Source organism: Vicia villosa, linkage group LG2, assembly GCF_029867415.1.
Source record: "Vicia villosa cultivar HV-30 ecotype Madison, WI linkage group LG2, Vvil1.0, whole genome shotgun sequence".
Taxonomy (NCBI): domain Eukaryota; kingdom Viridiplantae; phylum Streptophyta; class Magnoliopsida; order Fabales; family Fabaceae; genus Vicia; species Vicia villosa.
Window position 1 is genome coordinate 143,407,413 of NC_081181.1, and position 20,518 is coordinate 143,427,930.

Genomic DNA, 20,518 nt, shown 5'->3' on the forward strand with positions numbered 1-20,518 from the left:
AAATTCACAAGATGGTTGATAAATAGAAAAATATTAAGGTGACGATCGATGATGAGGACAAAACAAACTATGGGATTTGAAATCGGGACATGTTAGAGAAAGATGAATTAACAAATGCTTAAAGGTTTTTTACGAACATTTTAATGAATTTTACATGAAATAGTGTATAAAGAGGCATAGAACAATTGTTTACATGTTTCTTGGAGTTGGGTTGCAAAAGAGTTTTTGGGGTAAGGCTGGTGATAAAGCAGCTTACCTGATCGACAAATGTTGATTCACATTAATAGGCTTCAAGACACCTATGAAGGCTTGGAATAGGAAATTGATAGACTACTCTAATATGAAGGTATTTAGATCTTTTTTGTTTGGGCGTATCAAGATAGACCAACTTAATACTATGGATGTGAATTGTGTCTTCATTGGTTATCCAAAATGCGAGAAGGATTACAAGTTGTGGGAAGTAAAATTTAGAGGATCAAAGTTCATCATAAACAAGTATTTTACTTTCAGTGAGTCCCGTAAAGGAAGAAAAGATATGTAGAGATGAAAGAATCATAAACTATAATTGAGAAGACTCCATTTGAGGTGAAAGTTCTTGTTAGAGAGACTATGGACAATAAGGAAGTCAAGACTCTTTATCCTAGTTCTAGTGAAAGAAAATTTATAGTGGCTCTTGATTATCATTTGACTCATGATAGTGTAGGGAACGAAATTGTCTCATCTCACGAATACAGTTGTGTTGACCTTATTTGTTATTGTTTGAATGTGGCTGAAAGGTTGCAAGACTCAAAATCAACGACCTTCAAGAAGGCATTCGAAAGCAAAGAGAGTCAAAAATGGTTGAAGGCGACGAATGGTAAAAGAAATTCACTGGTGAAGAATCATAATTGTGAGTTTGTTAGACTACATCAACGTGAAAGGGTGTTGAGTGCAAGTTGATGCAAGTGCTTAGATCAAGATTCAAGTATTGTTTGAATATGTTCAAATTCGTTGAATGATGATTCAACAAGGTGTTTGATGGTTAAATTGGAATCATCATCGATTTTAAAGTCAAGGTGGAGAATTGTGGAGATTAACTTAAAACCAATTTAGAATTTTACAAAAACGCATTAGGTTTGACATAAATACAATGTTCCAAAAGACAGTGCGCCTTGGGGGAATACATTGTGTTCTTGTGTTTCTTTAGAACCGCATTGTGCCTCTCCTGGTACCTATAAAATTTGTTTTTCAACTTGTTTATGAGCATAAAGGAAGAAGTGGCAAAATCTCATGGAGAGAAACTTAGAGAGAGACAAATGGATGAATTCTTGGGATTGAAAGCTAAGAATTAGAAGATCTTTTGAAGTATTAAAAAAGATTGAGAAACACTTTTAAATACCTTTAATTTGTGTAATTCAAATATTACCAACTTGAAAGATTGAAAAACACTTCAATATAAAGAAAAAGATATTATTTAAAACTTTAAAGACTATTTTTCTTATAACTATGTTGTAATCTTTTATAACAACTTTTTAAATATTGATCAAATTGAATAAACAAATTCTATGTACTCATTTATCTTATTCTTTTTGCTCAAGTGAATTTGCTAATATTCTCTTGTTTATACATCAATTTTACTTGAGATAATATATTTTGATTTTATTGTTCTTTGTTCCAAATATCAAAAATCTTAAATGTGATTAAATTTTCAATTTACAACAATAAGCTTCATATCACTAGTACTCACTACTATGTTACTAAACTTCAATAATTGAATTCAAAAAGTTTAGTTTATAGTTGCATTCACATTTTCTCAAATTATTATGGATATGGATTTCACAATGTTAGCATTGTGTCCAATGTCTGTCTTCAAGACAATGTGACAACTGAAGTCACAAGCCATAACAAACTAATGCTATTTTGTTGCATGTGTCACGTGCATACCCTCACCCACCTATCACTCTCACTCTCCCTAAATTTATAATTTTCAGACCGTGATTCTTTCTTTTTCACCCTTAGTTAATTCATCTACTAAAATAATTGTGCTTGGACGACATAAAGACATAATAAAGTCTCGCATTTCATTTCATTTTCAGACCAATGAATGACTCTACTACTATTACTTAGAAGATCCTGAGCCTATAGGCACTGATCACTGATCACAGCTCATTCTGCGCCAATCCACTCAGTTTTCATCAGTCACATTACCCAACCCATTTGTGTGTTATTGTTGTGTGTCCCTTTCACTCTGCCTGTCATGGATCCTCTAAGAAACCAATACTATCCCTTGATGTAGCCTCAGAATAACAACAGCCATGATACAATAATTAAAAGCAGTGCTAGATGTAGATAACGACTTCATAATAAGAAAAAACACCCCATTTCCCTACAACCAATCCAACTGTACAAAACCCTTTTGAAAAATCCAAACATTAATTAACCTTAAAGTTAGAACCCCAACCCCAAATAAAAACATGGAAAATAAATGCATTTTAAGTAGAAAACACCCCGAACTAAACCAATACGCGACTTCAAATGCTTAAGAGATCGGGCGGTGGAGATTGAGGAGGATGTTGACGATCTTTAGAAGATGAAATCGGAGATTCTAGAGTATTTGATGGTGACAAAGAGGATTCTGTAATTGTTGAGTCTCCTAGTTTAGACTCGGGTGACTTTGGAAGCTCGGTCAGAATTTGAACAACTTCGCGCATAGTTGGTCTTTCTACTGCTTGTTCTTCAACACACAGAATGGCTACATAGAAAACATGCATGACCTCATGAAGTGGAACCGATGAAAGTCTAGGATCTAGGACTTTTAGAACTCCTTCTTTGTTGGAGTCTGTCATTTTTCTCACCCATTGCACAATGTCCACACCGTCGCCGAATTCTCCTACTGGTTTCCTTCCGGTTACGAGCTCTAAAAGAACAACACCGAAGCTGTAGACATCGCTTTTCTCGTCAACTTTCAATGTGTACGCGTACTCTGCAATCAAATATCAAACTCATAAATACATCATACTATCAAACTCAAATATAGCAACCATGTTAATGTTAATAAGAAGCCATGTGCAAAACAAAGCATATGAAAAAGCAATAGACTAGACATTTTGCCAACCATCAATGGTGGGGGCTATGAAACAAAATCAAATAATGCAATGCTACCTACCATTTATGTTTGATCAAATAGTCAAAAGTTACAGTCTACACACCTAAACCATATGTTTGGTCAATTAGTCAAAAAATTATGAGCAGTGATTAAATGTACAATTATGATTTTGGAAAAGTAAATTCAATGTATAATTCATCAATTAAGTTGAGCTTGAACAATACCTGGAGCTATGTATCCATATGAACCAGCGATAGCCGACATGCATTCGGATGTTCCAGAATCTTGCAGGAACTTGGCCAGCCCAAAATCAGCAACATGAGCTTCATAATTAGAATCAAGAAGTATGTTGTTTGATTTCACATCTCGATGTACGATAAGCGGAGAACAATCATGGTGTAAATAGCAAAGTCCCTTTGCAGCCTCCACAGCAATTTTATACCTGGTATCCCAATACAAATGACCCCCTTTCTTTCCATGAAGAACTTCACCTAAACTTCCATTAGGCATGTACTCGTAAACCAAAAGATTTGTCTCCTGGCTTGAACAGAAACCCAACAGCCTAACAATGTGTCTATGTCGGATTCTCCCCAACGTCTGAATCTCAGCATTGAATCCATGATCATGAGACGAACCTCTGCTCATAACAGGAAGCCTTTTAACAGCAACAAGTTCCCCATTCGGCATTGTCCCTTTGTAAACAATGCCAGCACCTCCTTTTCCTATGATATTATCCTCCTTCAAGGAAACCAAAACATCATCAGCAGTGAACTCCAAACGTTGAAATGAGGTCAATTTCCACGCACGAGCCTCGCTAGCCTTTTTCAAAGACCGCGCCTTGAATATCGCTGCAATAGCAAACACAATGGAGCATGCAAGCAACCCAATAACAAGCAGCAGCTTCACAGTAGAAGAAATATGACCCTTATCATGATGAGGTTGATTAGCACCATTTACAACACCATCTTTACAAGCACCCAAATAAGGGCCACAGAGATTAGGATTTCCCAAGAAAGACGTGTAGTTAAAGTAACTGAATTGACCGGTACCCGGAACCAAACCAGATAGATTGTTATACGAAAAATCAACAGAAGTTAAGCTTTGCATTGAAGCTATAGAACCAGGAATACTCCCAACTAAATGATTTCTCGATATATTCAAGTAATTCAATATCCTCATACCAGTAATCTCATTTGGAATAACCCCCGATAACTCATTACGACTAAGATCGACAAAAGTTAAAAGCTTGCATTGACTAATCTCAGGTGCAATAGGACCAGAAAACTTGTTATGACTAAAATCAATCTTTGAAAGCTGTTGCAACCTTCCAATCTGTGATGGAATCTTACCATTAAACATGTTACCATCAAGAAGCAGCTTCTGCATGCTGGAAAAATCACCAATAGAAGGAGGCAATGGACCCGAAAGCTGATTATTCGAGAGAGTAATCTGACCGAGATTATCAGAAACAGAATGAGTCTCAGGAAAATTTCCAGATAGATAATTATCCTGAAGCTCAACCTGAGTCAGTTTCGGAAGTCCGAAAAGACCCTTAGGAATCGAACCATTCAGAAAATTATCACCCATTCGAATCCTATTCAATGACTCACAACTACCAAGAGATTCAGGTATTGGACCAAACAGAAAATTCCCAAGAGTTATCAGTGTCTGAAGATGATTCCCAGAACACAGGTAAGGAGGAAGTGTACCAGTTAACTTGTTTGAAGAAAGATCCAGAAGAGTTAATCTTCCGTTTCTTCCCAAACTCATCGGAATGTTACCGGTGAAGTTATTCTCCCACAACTGAACAACCTCCAACGCCGGCATATCTCCAACAAACTCCGGTATAGCTCCGTGCAGCTTGTTTCTAAAAAGGTTAAGCAGCGTGAGATTCTTCAGTTCACTGAAACTCGTCGGAATCTCACCGGTTAACATATTGTTAGACAAATCCATGGATTTCAAGCTTTTCAAATTTCCAAGCTCCCATGTGAGAGAACCTGAAAGTGCATTCACCTGAAGAAACAGTGTGTCTAGGTTCTGAAGCTTCCCCATCTCCGGCGGTATCTCGCCGGATAAGCCACAGTAAGCAGCGTCGAGACGGATAAGCTCCGTTAAGTTTCCAATCTCGGGAGGAATGCCACCGGTGTAGGTATTGAAATACCCGATGTAAAGCTCACGGAGACTGGTTAAGTTTCCGATCTCCGGCGGGATAGTTCCGGCAAGTTCATTACCGGAAACAGCTAAATACTCTAAGTTTTGCCATAGTCCATACTCCGGCGGGATCTGGCCGGAAAAGTAGTTACCTCCGAGATGCAAATGACGGAGATTCGGCAACTCGGTGACAGCAAGAGGAAGTGTTCCGGTCATGTTGTTGTTGTAGAGGTCAAGAATCTCGAGGCTCTTGAGCTGAGAAAGCTCGGTCGGGAAAGTTCCATTGAGGACATTGTTTGAGAGGTTAAGTAGCCGGAGACCGGTTACGGCGGAGAGCGACGGAGGGATGGGGCCGGAGAATTGGTTATCAGCTAAGGAGAGGTTAGAGAGAAACGGAAGATGAGCGAGGTTATCGGAGAGTTTGCCGGAGAGGTTGAGTCCGGTGAGGTTAAGAGCGGTGACGTGGCGGCGTGCGTCGCATGTGACACCTAACCAGATACAGTGAGTGGTTGAGATGTTCCATGAAGAGAGAACGGGAGGGGTAGAATCGGTAATTTCTTCACGGAGAGAAAGAAGTGCTCGGTATTCGGATACTGGAGCTGAGAGAACATTCTGAAAACGGAAATGGAAGAGAAAGAAAAAGAGAAGAAAGAAACGCATTTTTTGAGTAATGGAAGAAAAATGAGTGAAGAAAGAAAGAGATAAACTAAGAACTATATGAAAGAAAAGAACACACAATGAGTGTGTTTGTGTTGGTTGAGGTTAGGAAGGAAGAGAAGAAGAACCAATCACTGAGGTTGAGGTTAAGGTTAAGATTGAGGAATGAAACTTTAGTTAGAATTAAGAAAGTGAGTTTTTCTTTTTTCTTTTTCTATAACTTTATGGTTGAAAATTTTGGACAATGTCTCCTTAGAATAGAGGGAATTTTTATGATATGATTTGAACTTTTTGCTTTTTACTCTATTAGTTGGAAAAGAAGTAGGGAAGAAAATAGAAAAGAAAAGAAAAAGAAGAATTGGACCAATCATTTGAATGGACTTGCTGTCGTTTTGATTTTTGAGGGATGAGTTGGTGAATAATTGGATTACCCATTACTACCAAATGTTTTTTTTTTCTCTCTCTTTTTTGTGATTTGTTGCTAATAGATAATTGAAGCTAGATGATAGTGGAACTTTACTATTTTTTGTTTGTGTGTTTAATGTACGTTTGTTTTATGTTAAACCATTTTGATGTAATTTCATGTTGCTTAAACACTAGTTTAACGAAGTTAGTGGAAGGTTTTGGTTTTGGTTTTTATCATTAAATAGGGATTTTGATCTCTAAAGCGTACTAGAGATGTATCTTAAGTGAGTTTCATATCTTAGTAGGATCATTTTATAGTTTTTCTAAAATAAACACTTAAGTATCTATCAAATTTTATTAGATACCATACTCATATGAGATTGATGATTCAGATAAGTCCATATATAATATGTTTAGTTATTCATCAATTAAATCAGACCATCTTGTCGGAATGGGGAAACATCGCTTCACTCCATCTTGCTTTGCCACGTTGTGGATTTGGTTTGGAAAGATGTAGCCGCTTGGATAGGAATGAACGATTATAAAGCGGAGAATTTTAAAGAAAGCTTCTTGAAGTGGTCGTTGTTTTGCAAACTTTCGAAAGTTAGGAGAGGTAAGGAGGGTGTGGTGTAGTTGGCTTCATGTTGGTTTATTTGGTTGACTAGAAATGGGATAGTGTTTCGAGGAGATACTTGGAACATATCGGATATCGTGTGGGGAATCAAGGCGTTGATTTGGAGATGGGCTTATATAGGAAAAATTAGGCAACTCAATTGTAATTTTTATGAATTTAGTAAAAACCCTTTGTTTTACTTATCGTAACTTCCAATTGGCGTGTAATTTTTCTTCTCTAGTTCGTGCTCGGTTTTTGTAGCTTTATGGAGAACTTCGATTCCCTTTATTAATGGATTCTTGCTTCTAAAAAAAATATTATATGTGACATTATGTTATGATCAAGTAGGATTTCAATTGGCATAAAAGTAGACACCATATTCTAGTTACGTGTGTTCCATTGTATCTAATCTTTGTAAGAAAAAGATTTGGTTTTACACTCAATCTTTAGTTTTGATGATAACAATACATATATTTTATATGTAACAATTTTGTACTCTAATAGTTTTTTGAATGTGCAGATTCATTATTTTGGTTGATTATGGATTGCTATCTAAAAGATCATCAGAATCAGCATCGACACACCTCAGAAGAACTATTCATCCATTTTTGAAGTAACATTAGCAGTTTTGAAGAATGTTGAATGTTCGTTAGAAAAGGATTTTCAAGTGTTTCTAAGATAAGTTACTCTTTCAGATCAGAAGTCAATATTTCAAAGCTCAGATAAGCTTTTGCTTCCAACTCAGAAATCAAAATGTCATTTGGATAAGCTATTGCGTTCAACTATGAAGACTATGTTCTGACTCTGAAGACTCAAATTCTCTTGGGATGTTCACGTTACTTGATCTCTTCCATGCTCTCATTACTTCAGATCAGAAGTATATTTTTAAAGGAAATATCAGATACTTGCGCTAGAAGCTTAATGGTACAATAGTATACTACCTTCTCCACTACTGCAAGGACGTGTGTGCGGCCCTAATTTTTGTGTGCTCTTTGTCTCTCACGGTCACATTTGAACTGTTCTGTCGGCTGGCAAGGAAAGCGACGTCTTGTCATTCTCAACTGTCTTCTTCCTGAGACTATATATAGAGAAACTCACCATTGAAGAATGTTGCGAGTTTACTGTGAAGCTGCTAAAGTTATTCAAATGTATTTCAAACTACTACATATCTTCAACGTGAAAGAAAAGAGAAAGAAAAAAATTTGAGAGATATTATTTTAAACACTCCTTTGTAAGAAGTCTATTTTTAAGAATCTCTATAACACAAGAGTTGTTTCTCGTTAGTTGTGTTAACTTTTGTTCTTCAACTTTGTTTCATTATGCTTATTAAGAAACATTTGTTGTAAACACTTTTCTATTGTAAATCTATTGAGATTTGTTTTCCTCAAGTGACTAGGTTGTTAGTCTGAATACTTGAAAGGGCTAAGGTGTCTTTCTATACTCTTAAAGGTTGTTTGTAATTTCAAGATTAGTGGATTAAGTCATTTTCTAAGGCGGAATCACCTTGGCGGGTGGACAAGATTAACCTTCTCTTAGGTGAACTTGTATAAACCAAACATGTCAATCTTCTTTCATTTCTTATCTATCTCATTGATTTTGGTGAATAGTTTTTCTAGAAGAAAAAGGTTTTAGAAAACCCAATTCAAACCCCTCTTTCTTGTGTTTTTCTCAATATTCAATATTTTCTATTTAAGATGGACCATAGCAAAGAAGGAGGGTATGTTAATCATCTACGGATTCTTTATGGTACTAATTATGACTACTGTAATGCTCGCATGGTTTCCTTTTGTTAGTCCATGGATAGAAAAACTTGGAAAGTTGTCATCAACGGATCGTCTCTTCCTACATTCAAAGATGAAGATAATTTTAAATCTATACCTAAAAAGGACTGGACATCAGTTGAAGATGAAGTTTCTCTTGGTAATTCTCATATCATTATTACTGTTTACAATGGAGTTGACAAAAACATCTTCGGGATCATTAACACATGCATTAGTGTTTATGAGACATGGGAAACTCTTGAAGTAGCTCATGAATGAACTTCCACAGGTAGGATGTTGAGACTTAAATCCTCACCGCTAAATTTGAAAACTTGAAGATGCTTTAAGATGAAACTATTGGTGAGTTCAATGTGTGTCGTTGTGACATTGCCAATAACTCATTTGCTCTATGTGAAAAGATGTCAGACGAGAAGCTTATGAAAAATATTTTAAGATCTCTATCAAAGAGGTTTGACATGATGTCACCGTCATTAGGGAGCGTAAAATGTCTCCTCAACAAAATATGATGAATCAATTGGCTCATTGCTCAACTTTGAGATGGCCATTGATGAAAAATCTCATAATAATAATAAAGGAGTAGCTTTTAAAGCCAACGCTACTAATTAAGGAAACTAAGTATCCCATGACACTGATGAATATATTACTGAATCTATTGCTACATTTGCTAAGAATTTTAGCTAGGTCGTGAAAAGACTTGATAGAAGATCTAAGAACAATGTATCTTTAAACGTCAAAGACAATCAACAATAGAATCCCAAAACTTATAGCTTCTAGAGTCAAGGACAAGATTCTGAAAGAAAAAACTCCAGCATATAAAACTCCTAAGCCTTAAAGTTCCTAATGATGATGTGAATGCAAGTGATGAATATGAGCTATCTGATTATGCCTTTGTTGTAGCATAGAAAACTTTTTATTTAAAGTGTATTAAATAATCCCAAGTGATTGAAACACATAAGGAAATAATTGGATCTTTTTTTCAAGACAAAAGCCCAACTCATGCTCACTATTACTAAGTTGAAGTAAGAAGTTCAGCGTCTCAATTTTAAACTTGAAGGAATGACTAAATTTGTGTTCATGCTAAATTAATAAAATCGATTCCATCTTTAGTATGGTAAAACCTGCAAAGAACATGAAAGAACTTGGACATACTTGTCGATAATTAGCCATAAAGATTGTTTTTGTTCTTCTTACACATAAAGTGGAAACTAAGATTTCTAGTATAATGTAGCAACAACGTAATGCACATTACTAACAACATATTAACGCCTCAGTTTGACCTTCTTGGTAATGTCATTGTTATGGTCAATGTGGTCAAATTCTTCCTTTCTTATATATACTATATGGTAAAAATATGCATAAAAACTATTATATCCTCAGTGGAATGTAAAGTCATATATGCATCCTCAACCACTATGGTGTGTCAAGCTTAAGCTTCAAGTCAATATTGCTTACACCTATATCAGAGTTTCATCTAGAAAAGATTGGTACTTTGGTAGTGTTTTCTCAAGATACGTGACAAATGAAAGAACCTATTTGAGGAATATCAAACCATATTCCAACTACTATGTTGCTTTTGGACATGGTGCTAGAATAAAAGGTAATGGAAATGGTTAGTTGGACTATCCCAGTGTTCCTTGTCTTGATGATGTGTTATTTGTAACACCCCGATATCCGCTGCACGCATCAACCGTGTCGGCCAACCGAGCATGTTACCGGCTTAATCAATAATCCCCCCTAGGTCCGCTTATCGGCTGCCCAGGAAATATTGTTTTTGCCTCCCGCAGGAATCGAACCATGTACCTAGGGGTTAAGTACATATTCATAGCAATTCCTGCTACCAATTGAGCTAGTAGCTCAAGTGGTAGCAGGAATTGCTATGAATATGTACTTAACCCCTAGGTACATGGTTCGATTCCTGCGGGAGGCAAAAACAATATTTCCTGGGCAGCCGATAAGCGGACCTAGGGGGGATTATTAATTAAGCCGGTAACATGCTCGGTTGGCCGACACGGTTGATGCGTGCAGCGGATATCGGGGTGTTACATTAAAAGGCGCCTTTTTAATGTAACACCCCGATATCCGCTGCACGCATCAACCGTGTCGGCCAACCGAGCATGTTACCGACTTAATCAATAATCCCCCCTAGGTCCGCTTATCGGCTGCCCAGGAAATATTGTTTTTGCCTCCCGCAGGAATCGAACCATGTACCTAGGGGTTAAGTACATATTCATAGCAATTCCTGCTACCAATTGACCACTAGCTCAATTGGTAGCAGGAATTGCTATGAATATGTACTTAACCCCTAGGTACATGGTTCGATTCCTGCGGGAGGCAAAAACAGTATTTCCTGGGCAGCCGATAAGCGGACCTAGGGGGGATTATTGATTAAGCTGGTGACATGCTTGGTAGGCCGGAAGCCCCGCGGGGTAAGCGGAAATCCAGGGTGTTACATTAAAAAGGCGCCTTTTAATGTAACACCCTGGATTTCCGCTTACCCCGCGGGGCTTCCGGCCTACCAAGCATGTCACCAGCTTAATCAATAATCCCCCCTAGGTCCGCTTATCGGCTGCCTAGGAAATATTGTTTTTGCCTCCCGCAGGAATCGAACCATGTACCTAGGGGTTAAGTACATATTCATAGCAATTCCTGCTACCAATTGAGCTAGTCGTCAATTGGTAGCAGGAATTGCTATGAATATGTACTTAACCCCTAGGTACATGGTTCGATTCCTGCGGGAGGCAAAAACAATATTTCCTAGGCAGCCGATAAGCGGACCTAGGGGGATTATTGATTAAGCTGGTGACATGCTTGGTAGGCCGGAAGCCCCGCGGGGTAAGCGGAAATCCAGGGTGTTACATTATTGGTTGATGTTTTCACTGCTAATCTCATCAACATTGGTAAACTATGTTATTAGGATTCAAGAACTGAGTTTAATAATGAAGAATGCATTGTTACAAATAAACAACACACTCATCTGATGAAGGGTTCTAGATATACTAACAACTGCTACATATGATCTCCTTCTGATAAAAATCCGCCTCAATCCTTTCTAATATGTAAAGTTGAAGAAGCTAAGTTGTGGCACAAGAAGCTTGGGCACCTAAGTCTCAAAACTAGGAGGAATATTATTGAAGAAGAATATATTGCAGACATACTTAATCTCAAAATCAAAAAAGGTAAAAGTTATGGATACTGTCAGGTTGGGAAGCAAACCAATATGTCACATATGAAGGTACAAAATCTTACCACTGATTATGTTCGTGAATTACTTCATATGGATAGTGAGGAATGTTGGACACAGATCAGTTTCATCAACATGTGCACAGATGTTGGACATAATGTTTGAGACATGTTTACCAACATTTAGTATGTAACTCATTGTAATAACACTTGGAGCACCAATCTCATTATTACACCTAAAAATATATTTCTAGAACATAAAACTTGTAATGCAACAATAGATTATTTAAAATTGGAGACTTAGCTTATTACCAAAACCAAATTTATCAATAATATAACCCCCAACAAACAACTTGTAACTAAAATTCAGCAACTCATGAGGAATACAATAATTCTTAATCACAAATTCCTTTATCAACTTAGGATAACCATATTCAACATTCATCACTAAGAAACTCCACAATTTCATTGTACTTAAGTGCTTCAACATAATATTCTTCTTCATTGTCACTTATAGTTCCTCTTCTTCCTTACTTCCAGCTTCTTCTTCCTCCTCAACTTTTCTTTCCTTGGTCATAATCTTGTCAATATAGGGAACCTTGCTTGTGCCTAATTAATGAATAATCGAAGGTGAAAGCTTCACACTTTCCTCTATCATACACCTTTCAATACTCCTTGACTAGATTTTCATAGCATGGATCAATATTAGTTATAATTTTTATTAACCCAGTTGCTTTTAGCAACTCCATAATCTCTTTATAATCATGAGCTTATTTACCTAGTTCTCTTTTACCAGTTAACCCTTCTTAGAAAAACATATTTCCTCTTATGAACACTTGTTTTAGAATTGAATGACACTTTATCTTGGGGAGCACCAACAACATTCACACAGATCCTCTTTCCACCCGTTTTTCTCCTTATGGTGAACACAATGTCCAAGACATATTCTTCATCATGTGTCTCGTATTCACTTGTTTGAACAAGATTTCTACTCAATTCATAATTAACAAGGGCAACTTGCTCATCCTTTCTCTAAGTTGGAAACTTAATCACCAACATGTTATGCATATTGTCTAGCACATCCTAGTTGACATCTTCATTACCATCTTTGAGCATTTGGTTACTCCACCACAGTTTAGTGCAACTACTTCCAGTATATATATTTTGGGAATCAAATGTATAGTCCTTCATTTGCTTCACTTGAAAATCGGGAAAGTAGGTAACATCTCCTACCATGCTTAACTCAAATTCATATTGCATTTGTTACACAAAATGCTATAACATCTTAATTGGCACCCTACACAACACAATGTCTTCAAAATAAATGTTAATTATCATCAAATTCTCATTGTCTCCCACATTGACACCCTCTATGTTGTTGATATCAGTAGTATCATCTATATTGACTTCCACATAGTCATCCTTCTTAATGACACCATCCTTGTCATTTACATAATTACTAACATCCTAATTGACTTCCACATTCAAGTACCTATTGAGGAAGACACTTCTCACATCCATCTGATAAATTTTAAACTTCAAAATACATGACACTCTTGGTACCAATTGGATGGATCAAAGATGGGCAATAGGAGAAAAACTTTCACCATCATAAAAATTTCCATCTTCTTCAGCACACGGCATGACGTTTCCTATTTTGTCAGCAACAACTTGCTCAACATCATGACCAATGAAATCAAAATCTTCATCTTCATGGGGAGTCATTTCAGTTTGAACATCATATATAGATTATGTACCCTTGGTAGCAATCTATATACCTGGCTATTAACAGCACACCCCAAAAATATACTTTCATCGTTACTTACCACATCTTCACACAATGTCTCAACATCTTTCTCCACATCTTCTACTACATGATCCCTCTTTCCTTTTGATGCATATTTTCTTTTCTCATTATGGTTATTAACAACACCAACATGGGTTATAACAATATCAACCTCAACATCTTCATGGACATGGTCTTTATTGATCACGTAATTATTCTCAAGAGTCACATCATCATTCTCCTTATGAATTTGAGACTTTGTCTCCAACATGTCGGACAGGATGTATGGCACATATTTATCAATATCTGGATTTCCTAAATTGTTCAATTGTGTCTCCTCAACATAATACTTTTGAATGAGATGATAGTTTCTTATAGGCCCATACATGAGTGGGACATCAAGTATATTTCCACCAGCAGCTAGATCATATTTGTCAAAATGTGAAATGTTATGAAGTGCAATGTCTGGTACATGTTTCCTGACATCTAACTTATAGCTGAAGTTCAATATAATAAGAGGAACACCAATTTATGCTTCCCAACTTAAGAGTCCTCATAAATTTTACCTTATTTAATTTTGAGGTCAGACATACATATGATAGATTTCTCAGCAACAAAGTTCCTTGTACTCCCAAGCCTAGTTTTTATTTCTACCATGTCATCCATGATGTTTCTGAAACATGATCTTCAACATTCTACTATAAAGTGGCAACAATCATCTTCATCTTTACAAATTCCTTTCGCTTATTACAATCACAAATGTAACATAGTTTCTTTCTTTTATCTAGTGTCCATTACATCTATTGTCAAAATGAAAATCTTCACAAGAAAATACCCTGTAGAGGTACAAGCAATATGAACAAGAACATTAGGCTTACCATGCCAACTTTGTTGATGATGCCTTGCAAACTTCTCAAACATATGTTGATGATGTGGTTGTCTACCATACAACTTACAATAGTACAAGGGAATGGAGGAGACAAAATTAATGCACTGGCGTCACTCCCGTGATTTTCATCCAAGTACATACGCGAAAGTGGCGCGGAAACAAAGTCGCCATCCGTGTGTATTTATCCCAAGAGATGGAAAGGAAACACAAAATAAACCTTGGGGAAAGGATAAGAAAATTCATCGCGAACCATGAGAAACGGGTAGGGGAGTCGGTTACGCGAGGGAAGGGTGTTAGCACCCCTCACATCCATCATACTCGATGGGATCCATGCTTGTTGTCTAATCTATGGGTGTAAAAGTCTACGTCTAAAGCTAAGAACTAAGATGCATACAAAATGTAGGGAAAATAAATAGTTGCGCTCGCTTAGGCCCTACCCCAATGCCTACGTACCCTTTTTGAGAAATTAGAGTTACCGTAGTTCGGCTAACTAGTTTTTGTTTGTTTTATGTTTTTTAGGTGAACATTTACATTCACATCCTACTGCAGCTCGACCTTTGGAGACTCACGCAAGGGATGTAGGAAGGAAATAACATGCTCTTAAGCACCGTGAGGCAAAAGAAAAAGAAAGAGTTGGTTTGTGTTTTAATATACATGAAAAGATAACCTAAAGCGAAAGAGAAATCTCTACCAATGTTGGCATGCAAAAGGGAACTCTATGCTAAGCCTAACAATCCTATGGGGAAAATATCACACAAAAGCAAAGCAAACAATCGAGCATCGCTCGAGAAGCAAATAACTAACTGTGGTCAGGCCAAGGTAGTGACACACGGAAACTTTAGCCAAGGGGTCATATCAACCGAGACAAACAAGCTAAAATAGCCACACACAAAAGAGAGCAGCCAAGGGGTCATATTAACCGAGGAAAACAAGCTAGTTGTCTGATATCAGGTGCCTATACCGTGGTATCATGTCACCAGGCAATAACGAAAAAGGGGACTCAAACACTTGTGCGTTCGAGCATAAAGCATCAGCGTCGATCGACGCGAACTAGACAAAGCACGAGGATCCGATTGCAAGCACAAAAAGTAAACATACAAAAACATATCCTCCTTTGAGGACTTCCAATATGCCTGCTGTACTACGGTGGGAGAGCTAACTTTTATAAATGTCGCGGTAAGCAAGAGTCGCCACCGACTTTGATTTTATCCAATTGGAAAGGCTAAAAGAACAGAAAAATACCTTTTAAAAGACATTGAGTTTGGGGGGTAAGTTATACAAAGGGAAGGTGTAAGCACCCTTTGTATCCATGGTTATCCATGGGCTCTTAATTGCTTGGCTCACTTTGTTTTCAAAATATTTGAAGTGTAGTGTCTGAATAGGAAAAGACATTGTTTAAGGACTTTAGCTTGTAAATAAGCGTAGCCTTGTTTTGAAAGTATTTGAAAATATGAGAAAAAGAGATTGAAATTTTGAATTTGAATTTGAATAGAGCAAGCAATCAGGAGCACGTACCCTAAGTTAGAAAAATTGTTCTTTTAGCTTTTCAGTTTGAAAGGACTATCCATACCATATGAGGGTAGGAAGTCCTTTCATTGGATGTAAAGGGTCATCGAGGAAATATCGTTCGCCATAAAATTGTCCCTACCATGTAGAGGTAGGTAGTCTTTAGGGAAGGATAGAATAGTCATTCATATTTTTTAGGCAGCAGGCGAGGATACCTTAGCAATGGGACAATCATCTTATTTTCGAGGCAACATCGAGGGACAAAAGTCTTATGATGATTTCAATGTATTAAGGTAGCACTTGCTTTAGGTATCCTCGGAATCGAGGGACTTGACTATTTTAGAATCGTAATTGAAAGGAAACAGGCAACAAGCAACAAGAAGGGTTACCCTAAGGGTGTGTGTGTGGCACAATCATGTGGTTAAGTTCAAATATTTATATTGTAAATAAGTGGTCTAATTCATTTTAACAAGGCTTGCACTCCCTAGGATTACTAACCACACCAGAAAATAAAACAGAAATTAAAATAGAATTAAATGTCCTACGCTATTACAATAAACACCTGTATGGCAGAAAAATAAAGGCAGAAAATAAAACTTACAACTATTACAAGAAAACTTATTGCGACCTATACACATTTTCTAGAATTTAAATGACAGAAAATAAATAAACGAACAAATTAAAGGCATGCGACATACACTAGAATTAGAGATGAGGAGAGAATCGCGTTGAAAGAAAAAATAGGGTTAGAGATTTTTATGGTGATGAATCCTAAATCTTAAAGATTAATAAAATAAACCTAAAAATAAAAATTAAGGATTAATTTTAAATAAACCTAAAATTAATTAGTTAAGACTAAAATAATTATTAGCCTAAAAATAAATTAATTAGCCTAAAAATAATTAATTAGCCTAAAAATAATTAATTAGCCTAAAAATAATTATTAGCCTAACAATAAAGAATGTGATAAAATCCTAATCCTAATTCATTAAAATGGACAACATCTACCTATTACATATATTTTAGGGTTAATGGTTAAAAAAAATTTACCAAGGTTTTCAAGGGCAATGAAGCAAACAAATAAGTGTAAAGAAGAATTGACACCTGCTCCCCTTTGGCCAAAGGAGGTACCTGCAAAAATAAAATAAGAATAAGAATAAGAATATTAGTAATAGTAATAATAATAACACAAGAAAAGAATTGGGGTTTAGTAAATTAAATTATGGACAAAATTACGAATAACCTTGATTTGGCCAAATACCAAAAGGTTTTTGGCCAAAAAACAATTGGGGTATCATCCATTTGGTTAATCCATAGAAAACCTGTTCATAAACCAACGCAATGTTACGGTTAAGAAAACAAATGGAAAAATAGAAAAGTGATTAAAATAAAATCAAAAAAATATAAAAACCTGATTATAAATCAAATAAAATAAGAACACGAAACTACAATTTTTTTTTAGATTTTTTTGAAAATATGAAAATAGAAATTAAATCAAATAAAATAGAAAAAAAGAGGAATTTGCGATTTTGAGGAGTATTGTTATATGATTTTTTTCTGAACTTTTGGAAAAAATTCGGAGCAAATCGAAACAGTAGTTTCAGAATTCGACTGATAGGCTGGAAAATTTATTACTGTGCTGCAACCGGAATTGCAACCCTGAAGAAGGAGAAGTAAGAGAAAATATTTTTTGTGTTTGTGAGAAGAGAGAGAGAGTCGAAGTAAGGGTTAGAATTGTTAGTCCTATTTATCATCATGAATTAGGTTAGAAGAAAAATAATTATAGTAAAACTATGGACCAAATCAAAGCCCAAAAATCAATTTGTTTTAATTCTAATAAAAAATCAAATCAAACTAATTTAATAAGATTGACTTGTTCCCTAAGTTATAAAAAGTGCTAAAAATAGGACAAATAAGGAAAGATCCGCGAAGAGAGCATCGATCAGAGAAGAGCTACGGATGGAGAAAGGCAGAAATGCGATCACGGCACAGAGGGAGGCGGTGCGCGCTTCGCGCGATGGTGGTCTAGTCAGTTGAGGGGCGGCGGTCGGATAAGAGAGAGAGAGAGAGAGAGAGAGAGAGAGAGATTTGAAGTTTTATTTACTTTTGATTTTTGGTGTTCTGGAGTTCTTGAAGAACTTAATGAAGTTGTTGTTCTTGGTGAGAAAGTATGGTTTGATCTTTAAGAGGGAGATAGAGAATTGAAAAAGTGTTTGTAGGTTATGAGTGTGAATAAGAGGGAAAATCTAAAAATGAAATATATAGTGCTCCTGATTTCGAATTTCAAAAATTACGCCAAAACGCCTTTTTAAGCACCGATTATAAGGAAACATATTTTGGTGCAAAATTCAGACTCGAGCCCAACGATAAAATCGAAGTTGACAAAATTTGTAAACCGATGCCGCCGAAATGGACTCAATCTGATAAATGGTGAAAAAGTTATGCGTGTTTGAATGGCGAGAATCATCTGGTCATCTAAGACGAAAACTTGCGAATGCAGAATTTTCATGCGTGCCTCTTAAAGAATGTGATGAAACTCGATCTTCTGATCAAAATCTGAACTCGGGGTTTGAAGAGAACTTGTAGCCAACAAAATTTGTGAAATTTTCCCACCGAAATTGTCCCGATCTGATAAAAATTGAGGAAATTATGAATTATTAAATCTTGAAGCATAGTGTCCAAAACTCCATTTCGGCAATTAATTCTCAACACTTTTGCAGTTTCTGGAATTTTTGGTGAGGAATTTGCTCTCGCATCGAACAGATGAACTAAAGAGGACGTCAAGACAGAATTTTTTACAAAAAGAACGGGTCAAAAACGATTCACCAGTCAAAAGTTATGATTTTGAAGATCCAAAAGACAGCGGTTCAACACACCATTTTCACTGTATAACTCCCGGTTAATTGCAAATTCAGAGATCTTCTTCAAAGAATTAATTATCGACTCGAACACATGAAATGTAGTAGACATCAAGACAATTCTTTTGGCGTGAGAATCGTATCAAACTGATTTAGCGGATTGAAGTTACACATTTTTGAATATCCGAAAAGCAGTTGGATGACAAATCTGAATATCAGGAACAATTAATTCCCACAACTTTCCTTGATGAATTGGCCTCCAGGGTGAACACGAAAGATGTAGAGAATTTTGCACTTGTAGAGAATTTACCTTCTAGTCGGGAGTTGCGAATTTTTCACTTGTACCGTAAGAGCAGACTTCTGATCTGAACTGTCTCGAAACAACGGAAACTCTTTTTTTTTATAATTTTTTTACTGACGAAATAAACGTCTACCATAACCGGGAATTATGTACTGATGGAGAGGGAAAATTTTAGGGTGTAACAACTGGTAATCATATTTGACCAGATGTTGAGACATGTTGCCTGACATTCTGCAATCTATTTTCTCAATAGAAGTAATACACATATGCTTTGAATTTGAAGGTTCACCAAAATGTACAATATCTTTCATGTCTTAGAAGGTCGCAACATTGTTTGCTTGATTAGATTCACCTTCTTCATCATTAGTAACATTGTAGATTCTTCTTTGTTTATGTGGAAAACTTAAGCATTAAGCTTGAATATGTCAAAACTATTTCCATTTAAGACGTTACATTCAGTTGAGATTTTGCCTTTCACCATCTTTTCCTTTATGCTGAAAATTACACTTATTGAAGTTGTGATGTTGATTGTCCTTGACATTGGTAGATACATTTTTCCTATATCTCTTGTCCATTTTTCTCATGACTTTATTAAAGATCTTAGCAAGCCTGGGATTTACTTATCGTAATCTACTTGGTCTTCACATTTTTCATAATTGTCTCCAACTCTAATCTTTGGAGGATTCTTAATACCATAAATAATCTTTGGTTGATGAAATGCTCCCCTTTCATTGAAATTCTCCATCTTGAACATAATAAGAACCCTGGAACACACCCAAATAGAATAGGATGCCTGCTTTGATGCCAATTGAAATTATAATCTTAGGAGGACAAATGTTGGACTAGATGCTTAGGACAATATGTACAACTTCTTTATGACATATGACATATTATGGGGACAGATGTCAGACAAAGTGTTTGGGACATTGTATTCCAAAAAAACTGTTTGCAAGATAGTTATCAAATAACAATTAAAGCAATGAAGAACACAAATAATTATTAATCCATTTTGGTGCAACCTTACATATGTTTAGGGGGGCTTCCAACTCAAGAAAGGAAATCCACTATTTTGAATTAGTACAATTAGTTTCATAGGAGCAACAACCTCATGTTGTTCAATGCATCTTCTTAATCCTAGTGACTTTTTATTTACGATTCCCCCTAAATATGATAACTCCCATCACTTTCACTCAATCACTATTCCCAAGTTATCAAATCAATAAACAGAATATTGAATGTTGAATTACAACTAAATTAACAAACGAAACTCTATGCCTTAATATATGATTAAAAGCGCTAGAGTGGT

At 36.1% G+C, this 20,518-nt stretch overlaps 1 protein-coding gene across 1 annotated transcript; it reads right to left on the bottom strand.

Moving 5' to 3' along the window:
• Window positions 1–2,295: 2,295 nt before the first annotated feature.
• LOC131652302 (leucine-rich repeat receptor-like serine/threonine-protein kinase BAM1) lies at window positions 2,296–6,163 on the bottom strand. Its single transcript, XM_058922127.1, has 2 exons — window positions 3,310–6,163; window positions 2,296–2,962 (listed from the first exon to the last, which is right to left on the bottom strand). The coding sequence occupies exons 1-2, from the start codon at window positions 5,894–5,896 to the stop codon at window positions 2,511–2,513; spliced, it is 3,039 nt and encodes a 1,012-aa protein (XP_058778110.1). The 5' UTR covers window positions 5,897–6,163; the 3' UTR covers window positions 2,296–2,510.
• Window positions 6,164–20,518: the final 14,355 nt, after the last annotated feature.